Here is a 22748-nt window from a genome sequence, read left to right as displayed (position 1 = left end):
GTGTTCATTTTTTCCCGTTGTCTTTCTTTCTGTGGTTGATTTCTAGTTTCATACTGTTGTGGTCAGAAAAGATGCTTGCAATTTCTATCCTCTTAAATTTGTTGGGGCTTATTTTGTGACCTAGTATATTTGGTCTCTTCTAGAGAATGTTCCGTGCAGTCTTGAAAAGAATGTGTATTCTGGGCTTTTTTGGACATAGTGCCCTGAAGATATCAGTTAAGTCCAACTGGCTTATTTTGTCCTTTAGGCCCTCTGTTGCCTTATTGATTTTATGTCTGGAAGGTCTGTCTATTGATGTCAGTGGGGTGTTAAAGTCTTCTGTTATTGTTTTCTTGTCCTTTTCTCCCTTTATGTCTGTTAGTATTTGTTTTTAGTATTTGTATTTGGATGTTCTTTAATTGGGTCTATATATCATAACAAGTGTAATATCCTCTTCTTTTATTGACCCCTTATCATTGTGTAATATCCTTCTTTGCCTTTCTTTATGAACTTTGTTTTAAAGCCTGTTTTGTCTGATATAAGTATCGCTACCTTCACTGTCTTATAGTTTCTATTTGCATGAAATATCTTCTTCCATCCCCTCACTTTCAGTCTGTATGGTTTTCACCCTGAAGTGAGTCCCTTGTAGGCAGCATATTGTTGGTCCTTTTTTTAGAATCTAATCTGCCACTGTATATTTTTTGATTGAAGCATTTAATCAATTGACATTATAGTAATTGTTGATAGGTATGTGCTTTTTTCTCGTTAAACCCTGTTTTCAGTTTGACTTTGTAATTCTTCTTTCATCATTTCTTCATTTTGTTTTTCCTTTTATGGTTTGATGGTTTCATTTTGTATTATGCTTGTGTTCCTTTTTGGTTTTTGTGAATCTTCTGTATGTTTTCAGTTAGTGGTTACCCTGGTTTACAAGTTTGTTGACCCATAACTGTATCTACTTTTTTTAAACTGAGGGTCATGTGAATTCAAACACATTCTAAAAGATCTACATTTTTACCACCCTATCCCCAAATTATGTATTTTGTTGTCCTAGTTTACATATTGGTGTTTATCCTTTTGCTTAATTGTAGTTATAATTGCTTACACAAAAATAATTTATTTTTTTTGAAGCTGTGTTGTACTCTCTTATTTAAGTATCATCAATCCTTTTATTTATTTGCCTTCCCTATTGTGATTTTCCTTTTCCGGTGGATTCTTGCATCTTTTCCATTTAGAAATGACCCTTCAACATTTTTTTTAGGGTAGGTTTAGTATTGCTGAATTCTTATAGTTTTTGCTTGTCTGAGAAGTTTTTTATTTCTCCTTCTTTTCTAATTGATAATCTTGCTGGGCAGAGTACCCTAGGTTGCAGGTTTTTCCCTTTCAGTACATTTGATATATCATGCCACTCTCTTCTGGCCTGCAGAATTTCTGCAGAGAATTAGCTGATAGCCTTATGGGGATTCCCTTGTATACAACTGTTTTTCTCTTGCTACCTTTAGAAAACTCTATTTTTAACTTTTGCCATTTTAGTTATGCTATGTTTTGGTGTTTCGTTTCATTTTGTTTGAGACTCTGTGTGCTCCTGTACCTAAATATCTGTTCACTTTTTTAGTTTTCAGCTATAAGTTCCTCAAGTATTTTTTGATCCCCCCCCTTCCTTCTGGAGCCCCTATAATGTGAAAGTTGGAATCCTTAATTTTATACTAGAGATCTGTTAAAATTACACTCTTCTTTAAAATGTGTTTTTCTTCCTGCTGTCTGATTCAGTGATTTCCATTATTCTGTCTTCCAGATCATTTATGTGTCTTCTGTATCACTAAGTCTATTGTTTATTTCTTCTGGTGTGTTTTTTATTTAAGCTATTGAGTCATTCATTTCTGGTTGAGTCTTTTTTTTATATTTTCTAATTTCTTGTTAAAATGTTCAGTGTTGAAATCAATTATTTTCCTTTATTCAGTTAACTTTTTATTACCTACATATGAATTCTATATCTGATTTAGTGTTTATTTCTGTTTCATTATTTATTTTCACAGGGTTCCTTTTGCTTTTTAATCGAGAGTAGTTCCTCTGACTTTTTATTTTGCTTAACTTTCTGCCTCTACAAACTGAGATGAGACAGTTATCCACTGCAGTCTTGAAATGGGTGTTCTTGTGTGGGACCATCCCCATGCAAACTGCATGTGCCCAGGGCCTTTTGTGGGAGAGCTGGATTTGATGTTGTTGCAACTCACCCCTTTCCTCAGGGTGTATTGGTAGCTATCAGCTTGGTAGGAGGTGGGGCTGGAGATGGAGGAGCTAGAGCTGGCACCAGATCTGAGGCAGGACTTCCTCTTGGCTCAGTGGCCATCAGTGCCCTGCTAGGGGTGGGGTCTGCTCCAAAGTTGCTGGAGCAGAAGTCCCGAGAGTCAAGCTCAAGCTGGCTCTGTTCCTATAAGTGTGTTTTTTTCCCTCCTCCCTGAGCTGGCCCTTTGCCCCAGAGGAGTGGAGAGCCGAAGCAGATGTGGTCCGTATATGGACAGAGTTTCAGTGCACTGCCTGTGTAGGCATCTGCAACTCCACTCAGATATTTGATGCACCTTTGTTGTATTGCATTAAATTAAAGTATGGTTCTCATAACTTCTCAGGGCATAGATGGCTCTTCTTTCATTAAAAAAAAAACTAATAAGAAATTGGCTCTACCAGTCTGAAAAGGCTACAAACTGTATGATTCCAACCAAATCATATCCTAGAAAAGGCACAGCTACAGAAATGATAAAAAGATCATGGTTTCCAGGGGTTTGGGGAGAGGGAGGGAGGGAGGAATGAATAGATGGAGCACAAGGGATTTTAGGGCAATGAAATTATTCTGTATGATACTATAGTGGTGGCTACATGTGATTATGCATTTGTCAAAGCCCATAGAATGTACAACATCAAGAGTGAACTCTGATGTAAACTATGGACTTTGTTTGATAATAATGTACCCATGTTCATTCATCGACTGTACCAATTATGCCTCACTGATGAGGGATGTTGAGGGAAGGGGAGTATATACGTGTGGGTGGGGAGGGCTATGTGTGAGCTCTGTATTTTGTTCAATTCTGCTGTGAACCTGAAACTGCTCTAAAAGAATAAAGTCTATTAAAAATTTTAAAAAGAAATATAAACTGACTTGATTACAGTAGAGAAAAAAACAAGGTTGAAGTTTATTCATGGCTCCCCTTTGTAGGGTCTAATGCCTCTTCCACTAGGTGGAAGGCGCTGAGACCAAGTTGCAAAATGATCATTAAATCGAGAATTTTATGGTAGGGCAAACGAGTGATGTTAATAACACTGGGGAATTAAGGAAAAATATAGTCATCTTAAATGCAAAACTCATCTCATTTTATAGGAATAGTGATAATTTCTTCTTCAAGACAGCAGAACTAAAGCATGGAAGATATTACATGTAAAATTTTAAATGTCATTTCTTTCTAATACAAAATAAGTTGTTTTGATTTTAAATGTGACAAGAAAATCACTCAAGGTAGTAAGATTTAGGCTCAGAATCATTCTTAGAGCTTATAAACAACTGTGGCAGGAAGAGGCCTTGGTCATAGAGTGTCTGCTCTGCTCTGGTTTCAAATATGTTTATTTTCACTCTTTATTGAACTTTTGAGAGCATCCTCAGAGAAAAGTACCTTTATGTTCACACGTGAACCATAGTGGGGTATAGGTTTTCAGTAAATGTTAGTCACAATCCAAGTCGAATAAATCCTTCTAATTCTGTTTTCAGTGACTTCACTGGTGGAATAGGATCAAGACCAAGACCAGGTAATTTAGTGTTGGAGGCAGTAAAATCATCCATACCTCCCTGAAATTCAATGTATTGTATGTTAAAGTCTCATATCTTTCTCCCTTTTATTTCTTCAGCTTTGCTGCCTCTTGACCTGCTTCTGAAAGTGCCACCCCTCATGCTCAGGGCCCATGTTAAGGAGCTAGAGGCTGAGGTAGTGACAGGGTGGCAGGCCCACAGCCTCCCTGCTGTGATTCTTCGCAGTCTCAGACACCATGGTAGTACCCGTTAGGTCAAGTTGATGTCAGATGCACGTGGGTGGAGAAGGTTGATGGTTGGGCCTGAAATGTCTGAATGTTGCTTGGGAGGTAATTTTACTACAAACAGCAGGAGAGTTTTGTTTCATTTTCTACCATTATTAGTTTGGCAAGTTAACAGAGTCTAAATGCTTTCTGTGTTCACTTATTTAATGAGCTAGTGTAGGTTGTTTTTCTAAAAGCTGCATTTTTGCTTTGGTAGGAATGTTAGCCAGTTGAATTTTGAGGCTGACAGTGCATACCTACTAACAAAAAGTAGTAATTGTGTTTTACATACATACTTATGTGAGCCCTACACCTAATGATACAAGAGAGTAAAGTGTATCTTTTTCTTATCTCCTTTACTCTGACACAGATACTTCTTTACAGTTAGTAAATTTGATTAAAACAATATTATATATTGTTTCTCAAGGAATGTAAAAATTATGGATTCTTAAAATATAAAATTTTACAGTAATGGTTTGAGAAAAAAGTATGTGAATTAATATTTCTAATTTCTGTTAAAGAGGACCAAAGTTCAACAGTAATAGTAAGTTTTTAGCTAAACCTGGACAATTCAGGGAAAAAAATTAGTGATTGTGCTTTAAACATATGTATGAGTGTATGACCCCCGAGTATAATGTTCTATTTTACTACTTTGGCTAATTCAGAATTATTTCTGGGTACTGTTTTCACTTTGGCTTCCTTAATTCACATTTTTTTGTAGAGTTAACAGGTATAGTGAACATAGGAGATGTGAATTGATTTACTGTAATATTAGTCCGTGTCTCCACATTTATTAAATGTGCTTTGGAAGAGTTACTGACAGTTTGGGGCCATTTACACCATCAGCATAGATGCGAAAAAAAGATGGCTTTGTTATTAAGATGTTCAAAACTATCTGTTGACCATGCTGTACCCCTGCTATTTTGGCATAAGGTAAGTTCATAACATAATCATGAAGCTAAAATGATTGTTGATCGGCTTTATAATAGTGAGAACAGAACACATACCTAGATAAGCAATTTCAAGTTCTGTTGTGACTCCTAATAGAAATTGCTTTTCCTGAAGGGAGTGTTGGGTTTGAGACTTGGCTTGATGTCAGCGATCTCTGGATATTTAAACAAACCATTTAGCACTGTTCACATGTAATATACTTCTTAGACCTACAGTTTGTTATACTGTCTAATTTTTAAAAATTTACTGATGGATGTATTTTTATTTAAAATAACACATATATATAGCATCTTAATTGTTGTCAGTGAATGCTGAAGTTTCCCTATAAAGAATGATTAGTTTCTACTAATACTGGAGAATACACTGTGATGCATATGGGAAAATTTGGGTTACTATCTATGAGTTATCTCACTTTCAAATAAAAAAGCCAAAATCTTTGTTTTCTTTGATCTTAATGCAAAATGGTTTTCTCCATATTATAGAAGTCATACATTTTTAAATGCTGCAGGTAAACTTGGACTATTGGTTGCTTTATCAAGTCACAAAAAACTGGTACCAGCCCCATCCACTTCTATTACCTCATCTGCAAACCAGGCTTCATTCCATTATGCATAACCAACAACTAGGGTCGTGTATTGCCTGAATTTTCTGGGGGGAAAAAAGTGTCGGGGAGGAGAGAAACTTGTGAAAACCTGGGCATGCTCCCAAGAGCATGAGCATCATTTCCCATGGGAACTGTTATCTTAGAGGGCCAGGTGGCTGTGTTGGAACATGATCTTGCCTGTGTTGACCTGTAAATGCGCACTTCTGTCTCATGCTGTGGTGATACAGAAGTACCTTGTGCATCACCAAACTCCTGTAGCTTGGTTAGCTTTTGCATCTATAGCGCTGAACGTAGCATTTTCCCACCATAGTATTTTCTCCTGGAGAATTCTGAGCTTCTTCAAGAGAGCTGACTTTCAGAGAAAAAAGTTCCCTCTAGTAGGAATAAAGGGAGGCAGTATGACTCTGTTAGTGATGGTAGCATATCCCAGGAACAACTAGGCCTGGGAGGGGCCAGGTGATATGAACTAAACCAAATGCATATGTTCTTTTTTGATCACAAACTCAGGGGGGAAAAAATAAACCTGTCTGTAAAACATTTCCCCAAAACTGAACTTAATTTTTATATTGGGGCCCTATTTCACACATCAGAAAACATAATCAGTTAGCCTACAGGCAAATCACAGCCCACGTTTCCATTCGGGCCTGTGTCCCCTTTACATGAAGGCAGGACCTCTGTAGCACTTACTCTGTCCATTCACCTCCCCAGGGCCTGGGAGGGCTGGCCTGTTCTTCCCCACCTCTCCAGAGGTGGAGATGTGGGAGCTGAGCAGAGCCCTGCTGCTCTGACACCCCAGGAAGCCATCTTTACTGCCCTGTTCCATCCTGTGTCATATGGCACAGGGCACTTCTGCATGGCTGACCCCCCAGAGTTCCCTGTGGGACCAGGCCCCCAGACTTACCACCCTTGAACCCCCAGACCTAGAGAGAATCCCATCAGCCACTCTCCCCTTCTCACTGTCCCCACCCCAGGCTTGGCCCAAAGTGAGCTGGAACTTGAATCTTTTCTGACACTCTCTTTTCTTCTCCTTGTTTCTTCATCCTCCCTCCTCGGAGAAGCTTTCTCTTACCCAGAAGGGGCAGAAAGAAGAGTTTGTTCAGCTGTAGGTCTGTTGACTCTCTCTGCCTTTTGCTTAGACATAGCTTTTTAAAGCCCAGGAATGTACCCTCTCTGTTCCCTGGCTCCTCTCTCCTCCCCGTCTTGGGGAGGTGCTAGCCTCACGCTCTGCTTCTTGATGATGGGAGTCTCCTGAGGTCAAAAGTGAGTGTGAGAAATAATACAGCAGTGAATGTTCCACACAGCATCTTGCCATGTGTATTAGGTAGTCATTTTAAGGGACTTAACAACTTTAAAAATGCTCAGGTGATGTATTTTGAAAAAAAATAATGAAAGACACAGTTTGAAACTGGAGGAAACTGTAATCCGTACACACGCACAGATTCAGCCCATTGTATAAAGATGATTCTACCAGAATTCAAGATTGAAGGGCCTCAACGTAGCCTTGCTTCTTTGGCCTTTAAACGGCTTGTTCCTGAGGCTGGAATGAAAGGAGGTGTTACTCCCAAAGGGGCAGGGAAAAGACCACAGTTCTTGTCTTACTTGAAAGATAGAAATACAGACGGTAGATGGTGGTTTGTGCAGAAAAGATTGTAAAGGATTTATTTAGGGAAGGGAAAATACACCCCTAAGAACGGGAGGCGGGCTGATCCAAGGGCAGATAGCAATGGTCTTTGTCCCTCCTCTTTTACCCTCGCTTAGCAGTGGTCTTTTGATTGACAGCTCTTGCCCCTGGAATGCCCAGTCATATATGTCCCCTTTGCACATGTCCTTACACATGATGCACACAGAGAAACCCATGGGGGGTGCCTAAGCTGCAGTGCTAATTATATTACAGGGAGCACTGGGTCATGTCAGGTTAGGTCCTTGTCACTGCCATGCAGTTACACCATTGGGTTCTAACCGGTTCCTTGCTGGCACTCATTTAGAGGAAGTAAAACCCCTTTATGCTGGAGGTGGGCATAACACCATCTTCTGGACCATCCTCCCCTTCCCCACCCATCTGCCCGGTGCCCCCACTTGTCTAGATACCAAACAGAAGGGCTGAGGCTTTGATGCAGCTTCCTGTCATTCCATGGGAAGTTCTGCAGGGGAGCGGGCGGTGGGGGCACTGGGCCCAGACTGTCGAGTCTCTTGCTTATCATTTCTCCCTATTGTGGAGCTGTCTGGTGGTCCGTGTTGGGAAGGATTCCATGCCGCCCCCACCTCCACTCCCGCCATCACCTCTCTCACTTCCTCCCCACTCTCCTCCAAGAGAGTCGTTCTCTCAGTGACTCAGGTCGGAGCTTCAGCCCCTCCTGGGCTCCTGCTCCCCACAGTCACCATGTGCTGCTCTACATGGGCCTGGCTTCGGCTCCAGCCTCTACTCATGAGATCATCTTGCCTGACGTCACCGTCTCATATGGCCCCTGACTACCCCTTCAGCTCACCCAGGACTGTACCTCTCCATGGTCCTGAACGCAGGACAGACTGGGCACTTGGCTGACTCCTGTCCTTTGCTGGAACTTCCTCTCACTCAGAAGCTGCCACTCAAATAGACCTTCCCTCACACCAAACCCCAGTCATATGCCTATTGAAATCGTACTCATTCTTCATGGTCTTCTCAAATGGGACTTTGGCATCAACTCTCTGTCCCCCATCCTGTGGTTCTCCGGGTGGACCTCCCAAGAACCCCTTGTGAGTTCAGTGTTCTTGGTCTAGCGTCTAGTGCCTTCCACACTGCTGTGCAGAGATTCACTGCTGAGCATTTGTAGGTTTAAACTACAGTTGAGTTCCTTTATTGCATTTTACAAAAGGAAAAGAAAGGGGCCAGAGCAAATCTGTTCACCATCCTTAAGTTTACAAGGTTGTACTGTCTTTCAGGAGGGTGGTTGTTCCCATATAGAGAAACCCATGTATGTTTTGGCCCCATTCACAAAGGGAAAACATTTTTTACTTTTTCAAGGAGCTCCTGCTTGAAACTCTCTTCCCTAGTTGTTCAAAAATTCCCAACTCTCAGCAGAGAGAATTCAGAAATAGGCTGGTACTACACTTTGGTCAACTGGGGGAATGTATGTAATCCATCTTTTATTCAACTTATAGTACTTAACAGCTCCGGGCTTGTGTTGTGAATTGTAGTTTCAGGAGACGGGATATATAATATAAATCATGCCTCAAAGCACCAGGAATGGGCAACTAACTTGGCCACCTTAATGTGCCATGAGATGATAAGGCAGACTGGAGTGCACTGCACAGCTGCAGAGACCACACGCGTCCAGTTTATTACATGTACCTGCTTTCCAAAAAGATTTGACCATTAAATGTTCAAAGGTACAGGTAAAACATGTTAAACATAGCAACTCCTTTTAAGAAGAGGAATAGTATTTCAGGCCTGGGAAGGAGCATAAATATTATTTCATATTTGAAGTAACCAGAGGAAATGTCCATGATTTCACAGTCTCCCAGTGCTGAGTCAGGAGGATGAGTCAGGGTAGTGTTAAGGGGCCGCCTCATTTCATATCCCAGCTCTGCAGTCTTGGTTGGACAGTTTTCTTAATCTCAGTCATCTATAAAATGAGGATAAAAATGACTACCCTTCAGAACGGTTCTTAGGATGACATGAGACGAAATGTGTAAAACCCTCCCCCGCACCTTGCCCACGTCCATGCTACCAAAGCACTGGTCTTCCTCCGGGTCCTCCTGCCACCCCAGAGGGAAATGCTGGCTGTCTAATGTCATGCTTATGCTAGTAAATACAATTTTTGACACTTTAAGTAAATTGCCTCTTACAGTGAATTTTGTAGTTTCCTTCTAAGTTTTAAAAACGTAATAAGGTTCACTATTTTAACAAAACTATAAAAGGACCATGGAGTATTCCAATTTTAAACTTGGATCACATTTAAATTTTAATGAGACCAAATACTGTCTATCTTTTGCAATAGGAACCACATAGATATGAATCATGGACATACTCTGTAGATCTGACATTGCAATATGGTCAGCTTCTATGATGTCTTTTTAAGGGAAGTTTGTTTTAATAAAAATAGAATAATATTGTCTATTTAAACACGGCTTGCAATGTTTTTGAGTATTTAGGATGCATAGTAATTTCAGTGTGCTAAACTGAAAGATTGAGAGAATGCTTTAAAACTCAAAATGATGTGGCTAACGTTTGCTGCAATCTTGGTAGTTACTAATATTTAACTAAAGAACACAAATTTTAAAAGATATCTATTTGAATTTTTACCATTTTTGCTGTCCTAAAATTATTAAGACCTAAATAAATACACATTTTGGGATGGGGAATATAAAAAAGAGCAATGATTTAATAAGATAGAAAAGGAGGAATAATAATTCTCCTACCCAGTATTAGCTGAAGTTGTTCAGGAAATCAAGAGGACTTGCAAATGTTACAGCCAGACTCCCATCACTACCAGTCTCAGATTTAACTCTTTCTCCCCAACTCTAACCCCTGTGATCACTCACATCCCAGTAATCCTGCCAGAGCAGCCCAGAGTGCTGAAGTAGTCATGACATCCTGTCTTGTCACGAAATGGTTGCAGGAGGGACCTGAAACACTGTTTTGGTGGTGAGATTACAAATTGCCTGTAGTCTAGGTAATGGGGTTGGGAACTGCCCTTTAAGTTGAAAAGAAATAGCAGATTAGGTAAAAACACAGGTTAAGTGTAAAATACAATAAAGGGAGTAGTAATCAGACAATGTAAAGAGTATTTACAAATCAGTAAGAAAAAAGAAGCTTGGGACCCAAACAGAAAATTCACCAAAGTGCAGTAAACCTCATCAGCATTCAGATAAATGCAAAATAAAACAAAATCAGATTTGCAGAATCGAAGCATTTGATAATATATAGTGTTGATCAAGGTGTAGAAAAATGGATTGTCTTCTGGTCAGAGTGCAAATTGATTTATCCACTTCAGAATGTATTTGTTAAAATAGGAAATATCTATACTCAGCTATTTAATTTCTCCTCATTTACTCTAAAAGACTTCTTGTGCTCATGCACATTGTGGCATGTGCATGTATACTCACTGTAGCATCACTTAGAACACAATTGAAAGCAAGCTAAGTTCCCAGAAGTGGCTGAGAAACTATGATGCATTCAGAACATGTCATACTGCTCAGTAGCAGTTATAAATAATGAGCCGTAACTGCGTGTTGACAAGAAGAATCTTTGTGACAGACTGAAGATAAACACTGTAATGGGGGAGGGTATAGCTCTGTGGTAGAGTGCATGCCTCGCCTGCATTAGTCTTGGGTTCAATCCCCAGTACTTCTAGTAAGAAAATAAGTAAATAAATTAGCCTAATTACCCCCCCAAATATTTTTTTAAAAAATTGTAAAACGGTCTTATGATGTGTCACCATTTATTGCAAAAGAGGAAAGGAAAACATGAGGTAATACTATAGATTTTCTACAGCAGTGGCTTTCAAAGTCGTTTTGGAAATGACCCTCAGTAAGATACACAGTTTATATGACTGAGTGGGCCCTTACTTCATGCAGTGCACTCTGAATTTTTCTAACCTGTTCTATTTCTTTGCATCCCATTCCATTCCCTTTTTTTTTTTTCCAAAATACTGGTCATGACTCATTAAACTGATTTTAAGACTCAACCACAGACTGAAAAATACTGTTCTGAAGATACACACTTAAGTATGTCAATGGACAGAAGAGCAACCGGAAGGCAATGCACCACGCTAACAGCAGAGATTACTTCCAGGGGAGGTGGCTGGTGGGTGGTGGCTGCAGGGAGCCTCGAGGTGCTTCTGTGACACTTAACGTTGTTTCACATTTGTTTGGTCATTTTACAGTGGGCATGTGTAATTACATATTTTTCTAGAGACTAAGCAATCAAAACTGTTTTCAAAAGTCAAAGACTTACTGGGATTGACAGCGTAGTGGTCAAGGGCCTTAAGAAACATGATTTTAAGTTACATTGCATAACTGAGCAGTTCAGAAGGCAGGCGTTCCAGCTAACAATCTCTGTTTTTGCATGTAGGGCCACAGATGAGCACATTCCTGTGGCAAGGTAGAGTCAAAGCCATGTGACACCCCACTCAAAGTGTCATCACAAATCTGAGAACTCTCTGCCATGCTGTCAGATTTTAACTCATTACTTATGAACATTAAGTCCACATGCCAGGAACATAAACTAGTCAGCATAAAACTGATCAAAAACCAAGCCCTCTGGTTTCTGAAAATGCAGAGCTAATGTTCCTGTAGCAGCGTCAACTTGGCCACATTAGTTTTGGGTATCAGTCTAGACAATTACATTTTAAGAATTATTTCTGCAAAGAAGCACAACTGTGGGAAATACAATGTACGTACACTTTGCCATCTCTGCAGGCCAGAGCAGATACCTCTAGCTCTCTGCTTTCTATTTTTGAGCTACCTTAATCCTCTCTGGTTTACCATCACATTTTTACCCTAAGGGAAATTTATTAAACCTCTTCTTTTAAACGATCAAGTAGTTGATACTTAAAAGGAGTTAGATACAGTGCCTAGCAGAGGTAGATCCTTTAAATTTCAAACATTTAAACAGGGTATTAAATGTACACAAACTAGAGGTAGATTATTTCTTCAATGAATTTCTCAACAAACTCAGGAAAGATACCCATGAAGAAAATAACATTTCTTTAAATGTTCCATTTATTTTCTCTTTTGGAGTTTGTCTTCTAAATATAAATTTTCCTATGCTAATAAAAAAAAGTTGACTCTTTAAAATGACTACCTTAAATTTTCTCTTTAAATGTTTTGAAAACTAAAGTTTTTATGCAAGCTTTTCCAGAAAGCATTTCTATAAGAATCATTTTTTCAAAGTCCTAGCTGTTTCTGAAGCAATGATTGTATTCACATTTAATTTTATACAGACTGGTTGATTTCAAGGTTGTAATTTCAAGGTTGTGTGGAGGTAAGGAAAGAAAGATCTTGCACCTTTTCTTTGAATGAAGAGAAACTGGCAAGAAAAGCGTTGTTTCAGAAAGTGTGCAACTGGTTCTGGGGAGGAAGGGAAAGAGCATGAAGGTGGGGAGAAGACAGCCTACATCCATGTATCTGAAGTGTCTTCCACTTTCTCCAGTGTGGATCTGAGGGTGAGGGGAGGCAGAGGTGGCCTTGTGGCTGATCTAGGGGGCTAGGACATTCCTTTTAATAGCTTTACATTCCTCAAAGTTAAAAACAGGCCACGTGTGACTCTGACATTTGAATCTGGGAAAGCAGCTTATATGCAATTGGACACCAGGCTAGACTTGAACTGTGAACGTGATGTGGTGCTCTGATGAGAATTCAGGAAAAATTATATGTGTCTTATTTAGACCTGAAGAGAAATGAAGGTGAAAATTATACTTTGTGATAATCACAGGTTTGAAATAACATGATTTTCAAACCCTTGATTATTATAAATCAGAATTTTTTGGGTTTTTGTTTGCTAAGATTGCCTATTCAATATTTTCATTGGGTAGTTTCAATAAATTAGTTTTTTATGTTATTGAGGGCATAATGAATTTAAAAATTTTAAGTATGATAGTCTCTTAACTGCATATATGTGAAACCTAGCTTTTCAATGACCACAGTAGCCAAGACACCACTGACTCCTTGTGGCAGCATAATGTAATTGCAGGCAAAATTCCCAAGTGATAAAACAGTCTTTCAGATGTTATAAATGATGACATCATTATGTTACTTAGAAGTCTGAGAGATAGAGGGAAGGGATTACACCTCCAGTGTCGTAAGATATTGAAGTGTTACAAGGTCTCTACATACTGTCTCATTGGTAGGATGAAAGTTTTTACTTTAAAACTTTTATTTATTTATTTTTTTCAGAATTTTGCCCCATTTCCCACAAATGCCACTTTTGAAGGGGAAAACCAGGGTCTTAACTAACTGGAGAATTTGTCATCCACAGCATCTGCAGGAATTGCCGTGTCCCAGAGGAAAGTACGTCAGATCAGTGACCCCATCCAGGAGATCTTAATCCAGCTGCACAAAATCATCTACATCACTCAGGTCAGTGTGCTAACTTCTTCCTTCCTTTTCATTTTACGTACAAGTTCGGGGCACAACTGCTTTGTGGAACTTTCAGTTAGAGCCATGCTTGTTCTTAATCCCTCCAACTGCATATGACTGGGAACATTTTGGCTTAGCAAAACTGTTCCTAAATCTCAGTGACCCTTAGGCCTTGGGAAAGCAAGCACTGGCTACACATTATTTACATAAATCTGTGTCTTGATAAGCAACTTGAATGGTCATTTACCAAAGGTAATGTCCTGTTAATATGAAAATAAACTTTTAGAGACAAGTAAGTGTAGACATTTGGACAAGAAAGTGACTATTATTTTGAAGTTTAAGATTATACATCTTCACTCATTCATGTTTTTTAATTTGACATAAAATTATTAGGTGCCTGCTATGTACCAGCCACTGTTCTAGGCACTTGAGACATATCGATGAGCAAAACGTACAAACGTTGCCTCACACTAAGTTTCAGAGAACCAGTCTGGTGATTCTGTCTGTTGCCAATTGTGGCGACTCCAACTAAACATTCAAGTAGTAGAGAGAAATCCCGCCAGGCAAGTGGAACAGCTGGGCCCATTGTAAGTATAACTTGGGCTAATACGCCTACTGCCCCCCAAAAGCAAACATAACAAAACAAACAAGAAACTATTTGAATTAGTGTATTGCAGTGACATTATAAGACCGTAGAACTTAGAGTCACTTGATTGCTGGTGTCTGAGCTTCCCTAAAACCCTGTGGATTTCCTTGTTCTCAGTGAACAGTCACTCTGGTAAACATCTGGGGGTCTCTGGTAAACATTTGGGGAAGGCTTGGAGGAAAATTTATATTGCATACTTACAGCAGTGCTCAGGGCCCTTCCACAAGGGGCCGCAGCTTTCCCACCCATCGAGAGGCTCTAGGTCTTGGAACTGACTGAGGTCTGGAAACTGAGTGAGAGGCTGTGACTCTCCACTGAGGCAGCAGCCACTCACATCACATTTTTGTCTGGCAGACCTAGAGTTCCTTTTCTGTCATATGGATTAAGGAATGCTCTAGTAGGCAGACCACTGTTCCCTTCACAAGAACACCCCAACCAGTTAAGGACCATCAGAGATCTCTATGGGCCAGGCATTCTAGTTAACAGGATACATCCCTGCCACACTTTCTGGTAAATGCCCCCAACTTGTTACTGGTGATCAGGAGCCACCTCTTGGCCCCTGCTTCTCTGGGGTCACATCATCCCTGTTGGGATCACGTACTGACCGTGTCTTACCCAGCCTACAAAGGAGACCAGCCACAGTGGTGTTCAGGGATGCTGGTGCTGCCCTCCCGGATGTGTTTCTCAGTGCCTTCGTGCAGGGAGCAGCTTCTGAGTGTTCTTGCTGAATACTCAGAGAGTGAGTGTGCAGGTCACACGTGGTAAATCCACACCAAAATTCCTGTCTCTCCACGCTTTTGAATCCCCCTCCTCTACAAGCCAGGGAAACTGGCATTTTATCCTCATTAAACACAGACCACGACTGAGTCCAAGTCTTTGTGCCCCAGCCAATCAAGTTACCAACTCTGGCTTCACAAACTAACAGATTAAATCTGGACTCTCTTGTAAGTGCACATGTATGAATGAATTCGGCCTGATCGAGTCCTATATTTTGTCCTTCTCAGCCTAACACCCTTAGAATCCACTGCTGCACGTGGTCTCTGGGATGCTTCTGATACATAATAGCCAGGTCTTGCAATTTCCTTGATGTGCTAGCTGTTTCCTCCTGGGTCTTACTGTGCACCACTTCCCCTGGATCGTACTGAGCTGTGACCCTAGTTACTGACTGGACCCTCCCTGTTGTGCGTCTAAGAGGGATAAGCACCCCTTTTAAAGGCAGTACCCCTCATCTGTCCCAGGGGAGGTTAGTATAGAGTTTTCAAGCAAAAAGAAGGCTTGTCTTCTCAGATGCCAAGTTTCAAGCTACTTCCACTGGCAATGATGGCTCCCAGTGACTTGGGTTTTGACTTTGTCCATTTCACCTGGGTCCCACAACATGTCCTTACTTGGAGTTTTAGTATCCTAATCTTTTTTTTCTAACTGGCACATGAGAATCTTGGTGAAGTATGCATTCAGGTGACACTGTCATTTAGCAACCTGCTTAATTAAATTTTTGTCAGCCTTATCAGTGCTATGGTAGCAAGAAATATGTTCTGTTAGGGCTGTTGTGGAATCTTTCTAGGTCTTGGTCCATGACCTGAGCTGAGAGTTAAAGGACCCAAGCTGGTCATTTTCTTTCTGTAAGTGCCCCAGTGCATCTGAAGGGCACACCCCTCCACCCCATGTCCCCACGGCCTTCACATGTCCTGATGGCGGCGTGCAGCAGCCGCTCAAGCTTCCAGGGCAGTCGCTTAAGTTGGCTCTTCATCCAGGTGACAGCCTGATTAACCGTGATGCCGTGGATTAACTGTGACGCTGGGGATTACTCGCAGAAACCCCGGTAATGGGATCAGCTCCAAGGGTTCAGTCAAACCAGCTTCCACATGCAGCTGTGTGGCTCCTTCTCCTGGACATTCCTGGTACCAGATCTGTTCCAGTGAGGGTCCAGTTGGGGGACAGAAACCACACAGTGATTTCCACAGGGAATGTTTCATATAAAGGACTGTTTAGGAATTAATAATAATAACAGTGTATTATCTCCTAAGGAGAGGAAGAGAAATCTGAAGACTGTAAGAAGAGCAGACAAGGAAGTCACTACTTACAGGGCTGAGGTCCAGACCTCACCGGAAAGGTCAGAGAAATTTACTGAGGAGCTACTCTGTGGAACTTGCTGGAAATCAGCATGTGAGGGTGATGTGCTGGGGAGAGCACTCTGTGGGGCCAGGGGAGGCTGCCCACAGGTGGCTGCTGCTCCTTGGAACTCTGGGAAGCTGCCTGCAGGGTTCGTGGCACTGCATCTGGCTGGGGGTGAACATGGCTAGGGGTTCCTGTTGCTGCTGACCATTCAGTGCTGTCGTACTGAGGCCAGGCAGGAGCATCCCTGGAACCACAAAGAACCTCCGTCCTCCGCTAGCACCCTCTGCTGATGGAGCAGAACATCCTGCCAGCTGGCGAGGGAGAGATGTTCCAGTATCACAAGCAGGGCAAGGAAGGGTGGACTTGGAGCCAAGGGGAAACAAATTGACGAGTGGCACCAGTAGCCTGGGGGGCCAGGCAAGGGGCTCCCTTTTTGGGGGCCTGCGCATCTCTGACTTCTCACTGTTCCCCTTTGATTTCTGCCCAGCCTGGGGAGTAGCCAGGCTCTTATCTGTCGTGTCTGGGGCTTTATGTGTGTGTGTGTTTAGCAAATCTGCTATACTTTTCATTACTCTGAGGGCCAGCCTTTTTGAGACTCAAGAATCTAAAATTGATTACCTTTTCTCCATTTTCTGCTGTCAACCTCTTTCTTAGGCAATCCCACAGAATTGTCTCCCTGATTAAATGAAAGCAGGTGAAGGACATGTGATGGAGCAGAAAATTGGTCAATAAATCAAAATATAATCTGCCATGTCTGTACTGAGTAAGAGATTATGTTCAAAAATACATTTACATTTAAATACTGATATAGACGTAACGGGGAGCATGCTTAACTTCAGTGTTATGAAAATAACTTCAAATAGCTTATTGGTTACCTTAATGATTAACTACAAAGTTGGGAATAGATATCTTCTGAAATTTAGATATAGTTTCCATATCCATGTCTTGATCTTTTTTACGTAATAAAAAAACCCCTTTTTAATGGAAATGTTTCATTTCTTTATTGGATTTCGAAGTATTTTAAAGCCAGAATGAAGCAATCACAGATACTATGTTGCTTTTACAGTGCCAGCATAACACACAATTTCATATTTTTGGCTAGATGGCATTACTTGTTACAAGTTCAGCTAGAACCATGTTGGTTGTAAGAGTGTATTTCCAGAATACTTGAAAGTTTATGACATTGCACAAAGTAAGAAATGATGGCTCTTCGGGAGAACTCTAAGTTACAGTGCTAACCAAAGTCAGAGCCTTTCAAATAAAGGAGATAAGTACAAGTCTAATGGTCACACTCATATATTTCCTGAAGGTTGAAGACCATGGTCAGATTTCCCTCTCTGCTAATTGCAAAGGAAACTTCTGAAGTAAAACTGAAATGACAAAACAAAAAGCCCTTCTTGTTCACATGTTTATTTACTAGACAAACTCTCCCAAACTTAGGCTGAGGTAGCCATCCTGAATTGCAAGGCCAGATCCCTCCTGACAACCAGCAAGTAACCTTAAAAGGGAAACTGCTAAACTTGGGTTGGTGGTGGCCTTTCCTATCCAGTTTCCAGAGATAAGTCTGGAAATCATCTAAAAGCAACTGTAAAAGGATGTTAGAATCCTTACCCAACCTTCACTGATTGGATATCTGTTTTCATTAAAAATAAGACAGTAATCATTTTTTACATTTTTTATTTTATTGAGTTATAGTTTACAATGTTGTGTCAATTTCCAGTGTAGAGCACAATTTTTCAGTTATAAATGAACATACATTTATTCATTGTTGCATTCTTTCTCATTTTGAGCTAACATAAGATCTTGTATATATTTCCCTGTGCTCTACAGTATAATCTTGTTTATCTATTCTATATATACCTTTCAGTATCTACAAATTTTGAACTCCCAGTCTGTCCCTTCCCAACACCCTCCCCACTGGCAACCCCAAGTTTGTATTCTATGTCTATGAGTCTCTTTCTGTTTTGTATTTATATTCATTTGTCTCTTTCATTTCTTTTTTTAGATTCCACATATGAGTGATATCATATGGTATTTTTCTTTCTCTTCTGGCTTACTTCACTTAGAATGACATTCCCCAGGGACACCCATGTTCCTGCAAATGGCATTATGTTGTAATTTTTATGGCTGAATAGTATTCCATTGTATAAATATACCACCTTTTCTTTATCGAGTCATCTGTCGATGGACATTTAGGCTGTTTCCATCTCTTGGCTATTGTAAATAGTGCTACTGTGAACATTGGGGTACAGGTGTCTTTTTCAATTTGGGTTCTTTCTTGACATACACCCAGGAGTTAAATTGCTGGGTCATATGGTAAGTCTATTCCTAGTCTTTTGAGGAATCTCCATACTGTTTTCCACAGTGGCTGCACCAAACTGCATTCCCACCAGCAATGTAGGAGTGTTCCCCTTTCTCCACAGCCTCTCCAGCATTTGTCATTTGTGGATTTTTGAATGATGGCCATTCTGACTGGTGTGAGGGGATACCTCATTGTAGTTTTGATTTGCATTTCTCTGATAATTAGTGATATTGAGCATTTTTTCATGTGCTTTTTGATCATTTGTATGTCTTCCTTGGAGAATTGCTTGTTTAGGTCTTCTGCCCATTTTTGGATTGGGTTGTTTATTTTTTTCTTATTGAGTCGTATGAGCTGCTTATACATTCTGGAGATCAAGCCTTTGACAGTTTCATTGTTTGCAAAAATTTTCTCTCATTCCATAGGTTGTCATTTTCTTTTACTTATGGTTTCCTTTGCTGTGCAGAAGCTTGTAAGTTTCATTAGGTCCCATTTGTTTATTCTTACTTTTATTTCTGTTGCTTGAGTAGACTGTTCTAGGAGAACATTTTTGAGATGTATGTCAGATAATGTTTTGCCTATGTTTTCTTCTAGGAGGTTTATTGTATCTAGTGTTATGTGTAAGTTTTTGATCCATTTTGAGTTTATTTTTCTGTATGGTGTAAGGGATGTTTTAGCTTTATTGATTTACATGCAGCTGTCCAGTTTTCCCAACACCATTTGCTGAAGGGACTGTCTTTATTCCATTGTAAGTTCTTGCCTCCTTTGTCGAAGATTAGTTGACCAAAGGTTTGTGGGTTCATTTCTGGGCTCTCTGTTCTGTTCCATTGGTCTTCATGTCTGTTTTTGTACCAATACCATGCTGTCTTGATGACTGCAGCTCTATAGTATTGTCTGAAGTCTGGGAGGGTTATTCCTGCAACCTCTTTTTTTTCTTCAGTAATGTTTTGGCAATTCTAGGTCTTTTGTGGTTCCATATACATTGTATTATCATTTGTTCTAGTTTTGTGAATTATGTCCTGTAGATCACCTTGGAGGTGTGACCATTTTAACAATATTGATTCTTGCAATCCAGGAGCATGGGTTATCTTTCCATTTCTTAAAGTCTTCTTTAATTTCCTTAATGAATGTTTTATAGTTCTCTTTGTATAAGACTTTTACTTCCTTGGTTAGATTTGTTCCTAGGTATTTTACTAATTTGGGTGCTATTTTAAAGGGGATTGTTTCTTTACTTTGTTTTCCTGTTGATTCATTGTCAGCGTAAAGAAATGCAACTGATTTTTGTACGTTAATCTGTAACCTGCTGCCTTGCTGAATTCTTCGATTATTTCTAGTAGTTTTTGTGTGGACCTTTTAGAGTTTTCTATATATAGTATCATGTCATCTGTATTTAGTGACACTTTTACCTCTTCTTTTACAATTTGGATCCCTTTTATTTCTTTTTTATTTCTATTTTTATTTCTCTGTCTTGCCTGATTGCTGTGGCTAGGACTTCCAGGAATATGTTGAATAGGACTGGTGATAGTGGGCAGCCTTGTCTTGTCCCAGATTTTAGTGGGAAGCTTTTGAGTTTTTCACCATTGAGTGCTATGCTGACTGTAGGTTTGTCATATATAGCTTTTAGGTTTTGAGATATGTTCCCTCAGTACCCACTTTGGTGAGAATTTTTATCATAAATGAGTGTTGAATTTTATCAGAAGCTTTTCTGCATCTATTGGGATGACCTTGTGGTTTTTGTTCTTTCTCTTGTTGATGTAGTGTATCACATTGATTGATTTCTGTATGTTGAATCACCCTTTGGTGTTTGATTTAGGGAGGTGGCAACAGTAGGGAATTGTCAGATCAAAAAGTTGTCTTCAGGTACTTTTCCATGCCTTCTCCACTCTAACCTGTGACTTCCTACTACTTACTCCTCAAATCTAACTCATGCTGGCTGGGCCCTAATGTATACGAGTTCATTTCTCTTTCTTCCTGATAAGATTGGTCCCTGCCATCTGATTTCTCTCTCTGATCAGGTGCATATTCAGACACGCTCACAGGCAGGCTTCTGATGATGTGCTAACACAGATATGGGCTTCCTGGTCCATAGTATCAGGTCCTTCAGGACAAGGACCAAGATTAGCGTGTTTAGCATGGTTCTGGGCATGACACAAGAGTTGGAGCATCTCACAGAATGCATCTTTCTTTGTCAAGCCTGTTATTTGCAAACTTAATTCAATTCATATGTGCGACTAATATGTAATTGAGTTGTTTTATGAAAAATAATATCAATAAAATGAAAAAAGAGTAACATAAGTAGAACTAGCCTTTTGAAAGAGAACAGAGTAATATATTTGTTCTGGATTGTAGAATGAACAAGTGTAACACCAAGTCATGCAAGTTAGGGTAAAATTTTAATTCTTATTTAGTCCCATGCATTGAGTACTTTGACTGACCCTCAGTAATGCTTCCTGGGAGTCAGCTATGCATTGCTAATGACTTGCTAATAATGATTTTCTCATTTTATGCAGCTTCCTCCAGCTCTGCACCACAACTTGAAAAGAAGGGTTATAGAGAGATTCAAGAAAAACCTCTTCAGCCAGCAGAGTAACCCTTGCAACTTGAAATCTGAAATTAAAAATGTATGGTGCTCTACATACAGGAATTCTTTTTGGCTACCAAACAAAAACACATCGTAGGAATTAATTTGTCTGCCTCCTGAGCTTTCGTCATCTACTTAAGCTCTGCCCACTGAGAAAGGGAATTGTCCATGGTTGTCTTAGTCCATTTGGGCTGCTATAGTAAAAATACCATAAGATGACGTGTTTATAAACAGCAGAAATTTATTGCTCATGGTTCTGGAAGCTGGAAGCCCAAGATCAGGGTGCCGGCATGGTCGGATCTTGCGTGGACCTGCTTCTGGACTGCAGACAGCTGACTTCTTGCTGTGTTCTTACATGGGAGAGGAGGCAAGGGAGCTCTCCTAGGGCTCCTTTTACGGGCATTTTAAAGAATAAGAACACTTATATAAGGACTTTATCCTTCTGGCCCAATTTACCTCCCAAATGGCCCACCTCCCAATACCATCACCTCAGGGTTAGGTTTTAACATACAACTCCATGGGGGACACAGACATTCAGACTGTAGCATAACTTGAGATAGTAAATCAAGGCTATGCCTTTGCCTCTAATTTTCTGACCTTCATTTCTGAAGCCATCAGTCTCAGAAGAGTAATAGAAAGTTGTTTCAATATTATTGCATGTTTTCCTAAAAAATGTTATTAAATATCTCTAAGTGTGTATCTATATATACATTTAATATAAAATATATATAATTTAATATCCCATACACACACACACACACACACACACACACTAGATAGTTCTAGTCCAATCTTTATTAGGATACTCTTCAACAGACCCCTGAGTTGAGCTTTGCAACTTGGAACAAGTCAGCTAACATCTGAGGCCATGATTTTTCTCAGCTATGAGGATGGAATGAACCATTTCTAAGGTTCTTTCCATAATCGATGTTCTGCAGTCTCCTAGACTGTGGGAGCTGGTAGATATTTCTATTCTTAAATAAGGAAACCAAATCACCAGCAGGTTAAGCCAACCAGGCAGAAGGAGAATTGCTTATCTCTGGTTAGCACAACTTGGTGACAGAAGCCCCTTTGTCCTGTTTGACAGCTGTAGGGTCACAGGATCATCTTTGCTTTCAACCTGGCTGAGAGGCAGATTCAGTTACCCTCTGTAGGGTGCTCTGCCCCCTTGTCTGATATTTTAAGCTCATGGTGGTTGACACCCTTATGAAACTGTACGATCAGGGAGGCAGGCCTTGCATCCTGTGAGCTAAAGAAAGCTTCCACTTGGCGTATTAACCAGCTCCTCCACTAAAACTTTGTTTCTGCATCAAGAATTAATCTCCCCTTACTCTATGCGTTTTCACTCTTATTGTTGTTTTAAGTAGCTCATCATTCAAACAGACTTGCATTATTACGGTTTCTCCAAAGGCAGTGAGTGTGTCTTGTTCATCTTTGATTCCCCAGGGTTGTACCCAGT

The 22748-nt window shown here is 40.2% G+C and overlaps 1 protein-coding gene across 1 annotated transcript in view; it reads left to right on the top strand.

Moving 5' to 3' along the window:
* LOC140686645 (serine/threonine-protein kinase Nek10-like) overlaps window positions 1-22748 on the top strand; it is a 77700-nt gene that overhangs the window by 41713 nt on the left and 13239 nt on the right. Inside the window, 5 exon segments of the mRNA XM_072940848.1 lie at window positions 3734-3771; window positions 3871-4011; window positions 11643-11672; window positions 13548-13648; window positions 21219-21329. Coding sequence (XP_072796949.1) covers window positions 3734-3771; window positions 3871-4011; window positions 11643-11672; window positions 13548-13648; window positions 21219-21329 — 421 coding nt within the window.

The sequence above is a fragment of the Vicugna pacos genome, chromosome 17 (genome assembly GCF_048564905.1).
Source record: "Vicugna pacos chromosome 17, VicPac4, whole genome shotgun sequence".
NCBI classification, from domain to species: Eukaryota; Metazoa; Chordata; class Mammalia; order Artiodactyla; family Camelidae; genus Vicugna; species Vicugna pacos.
This window is presented reverse-complemented; position numbering and strand designations above follow the sequence as displayed.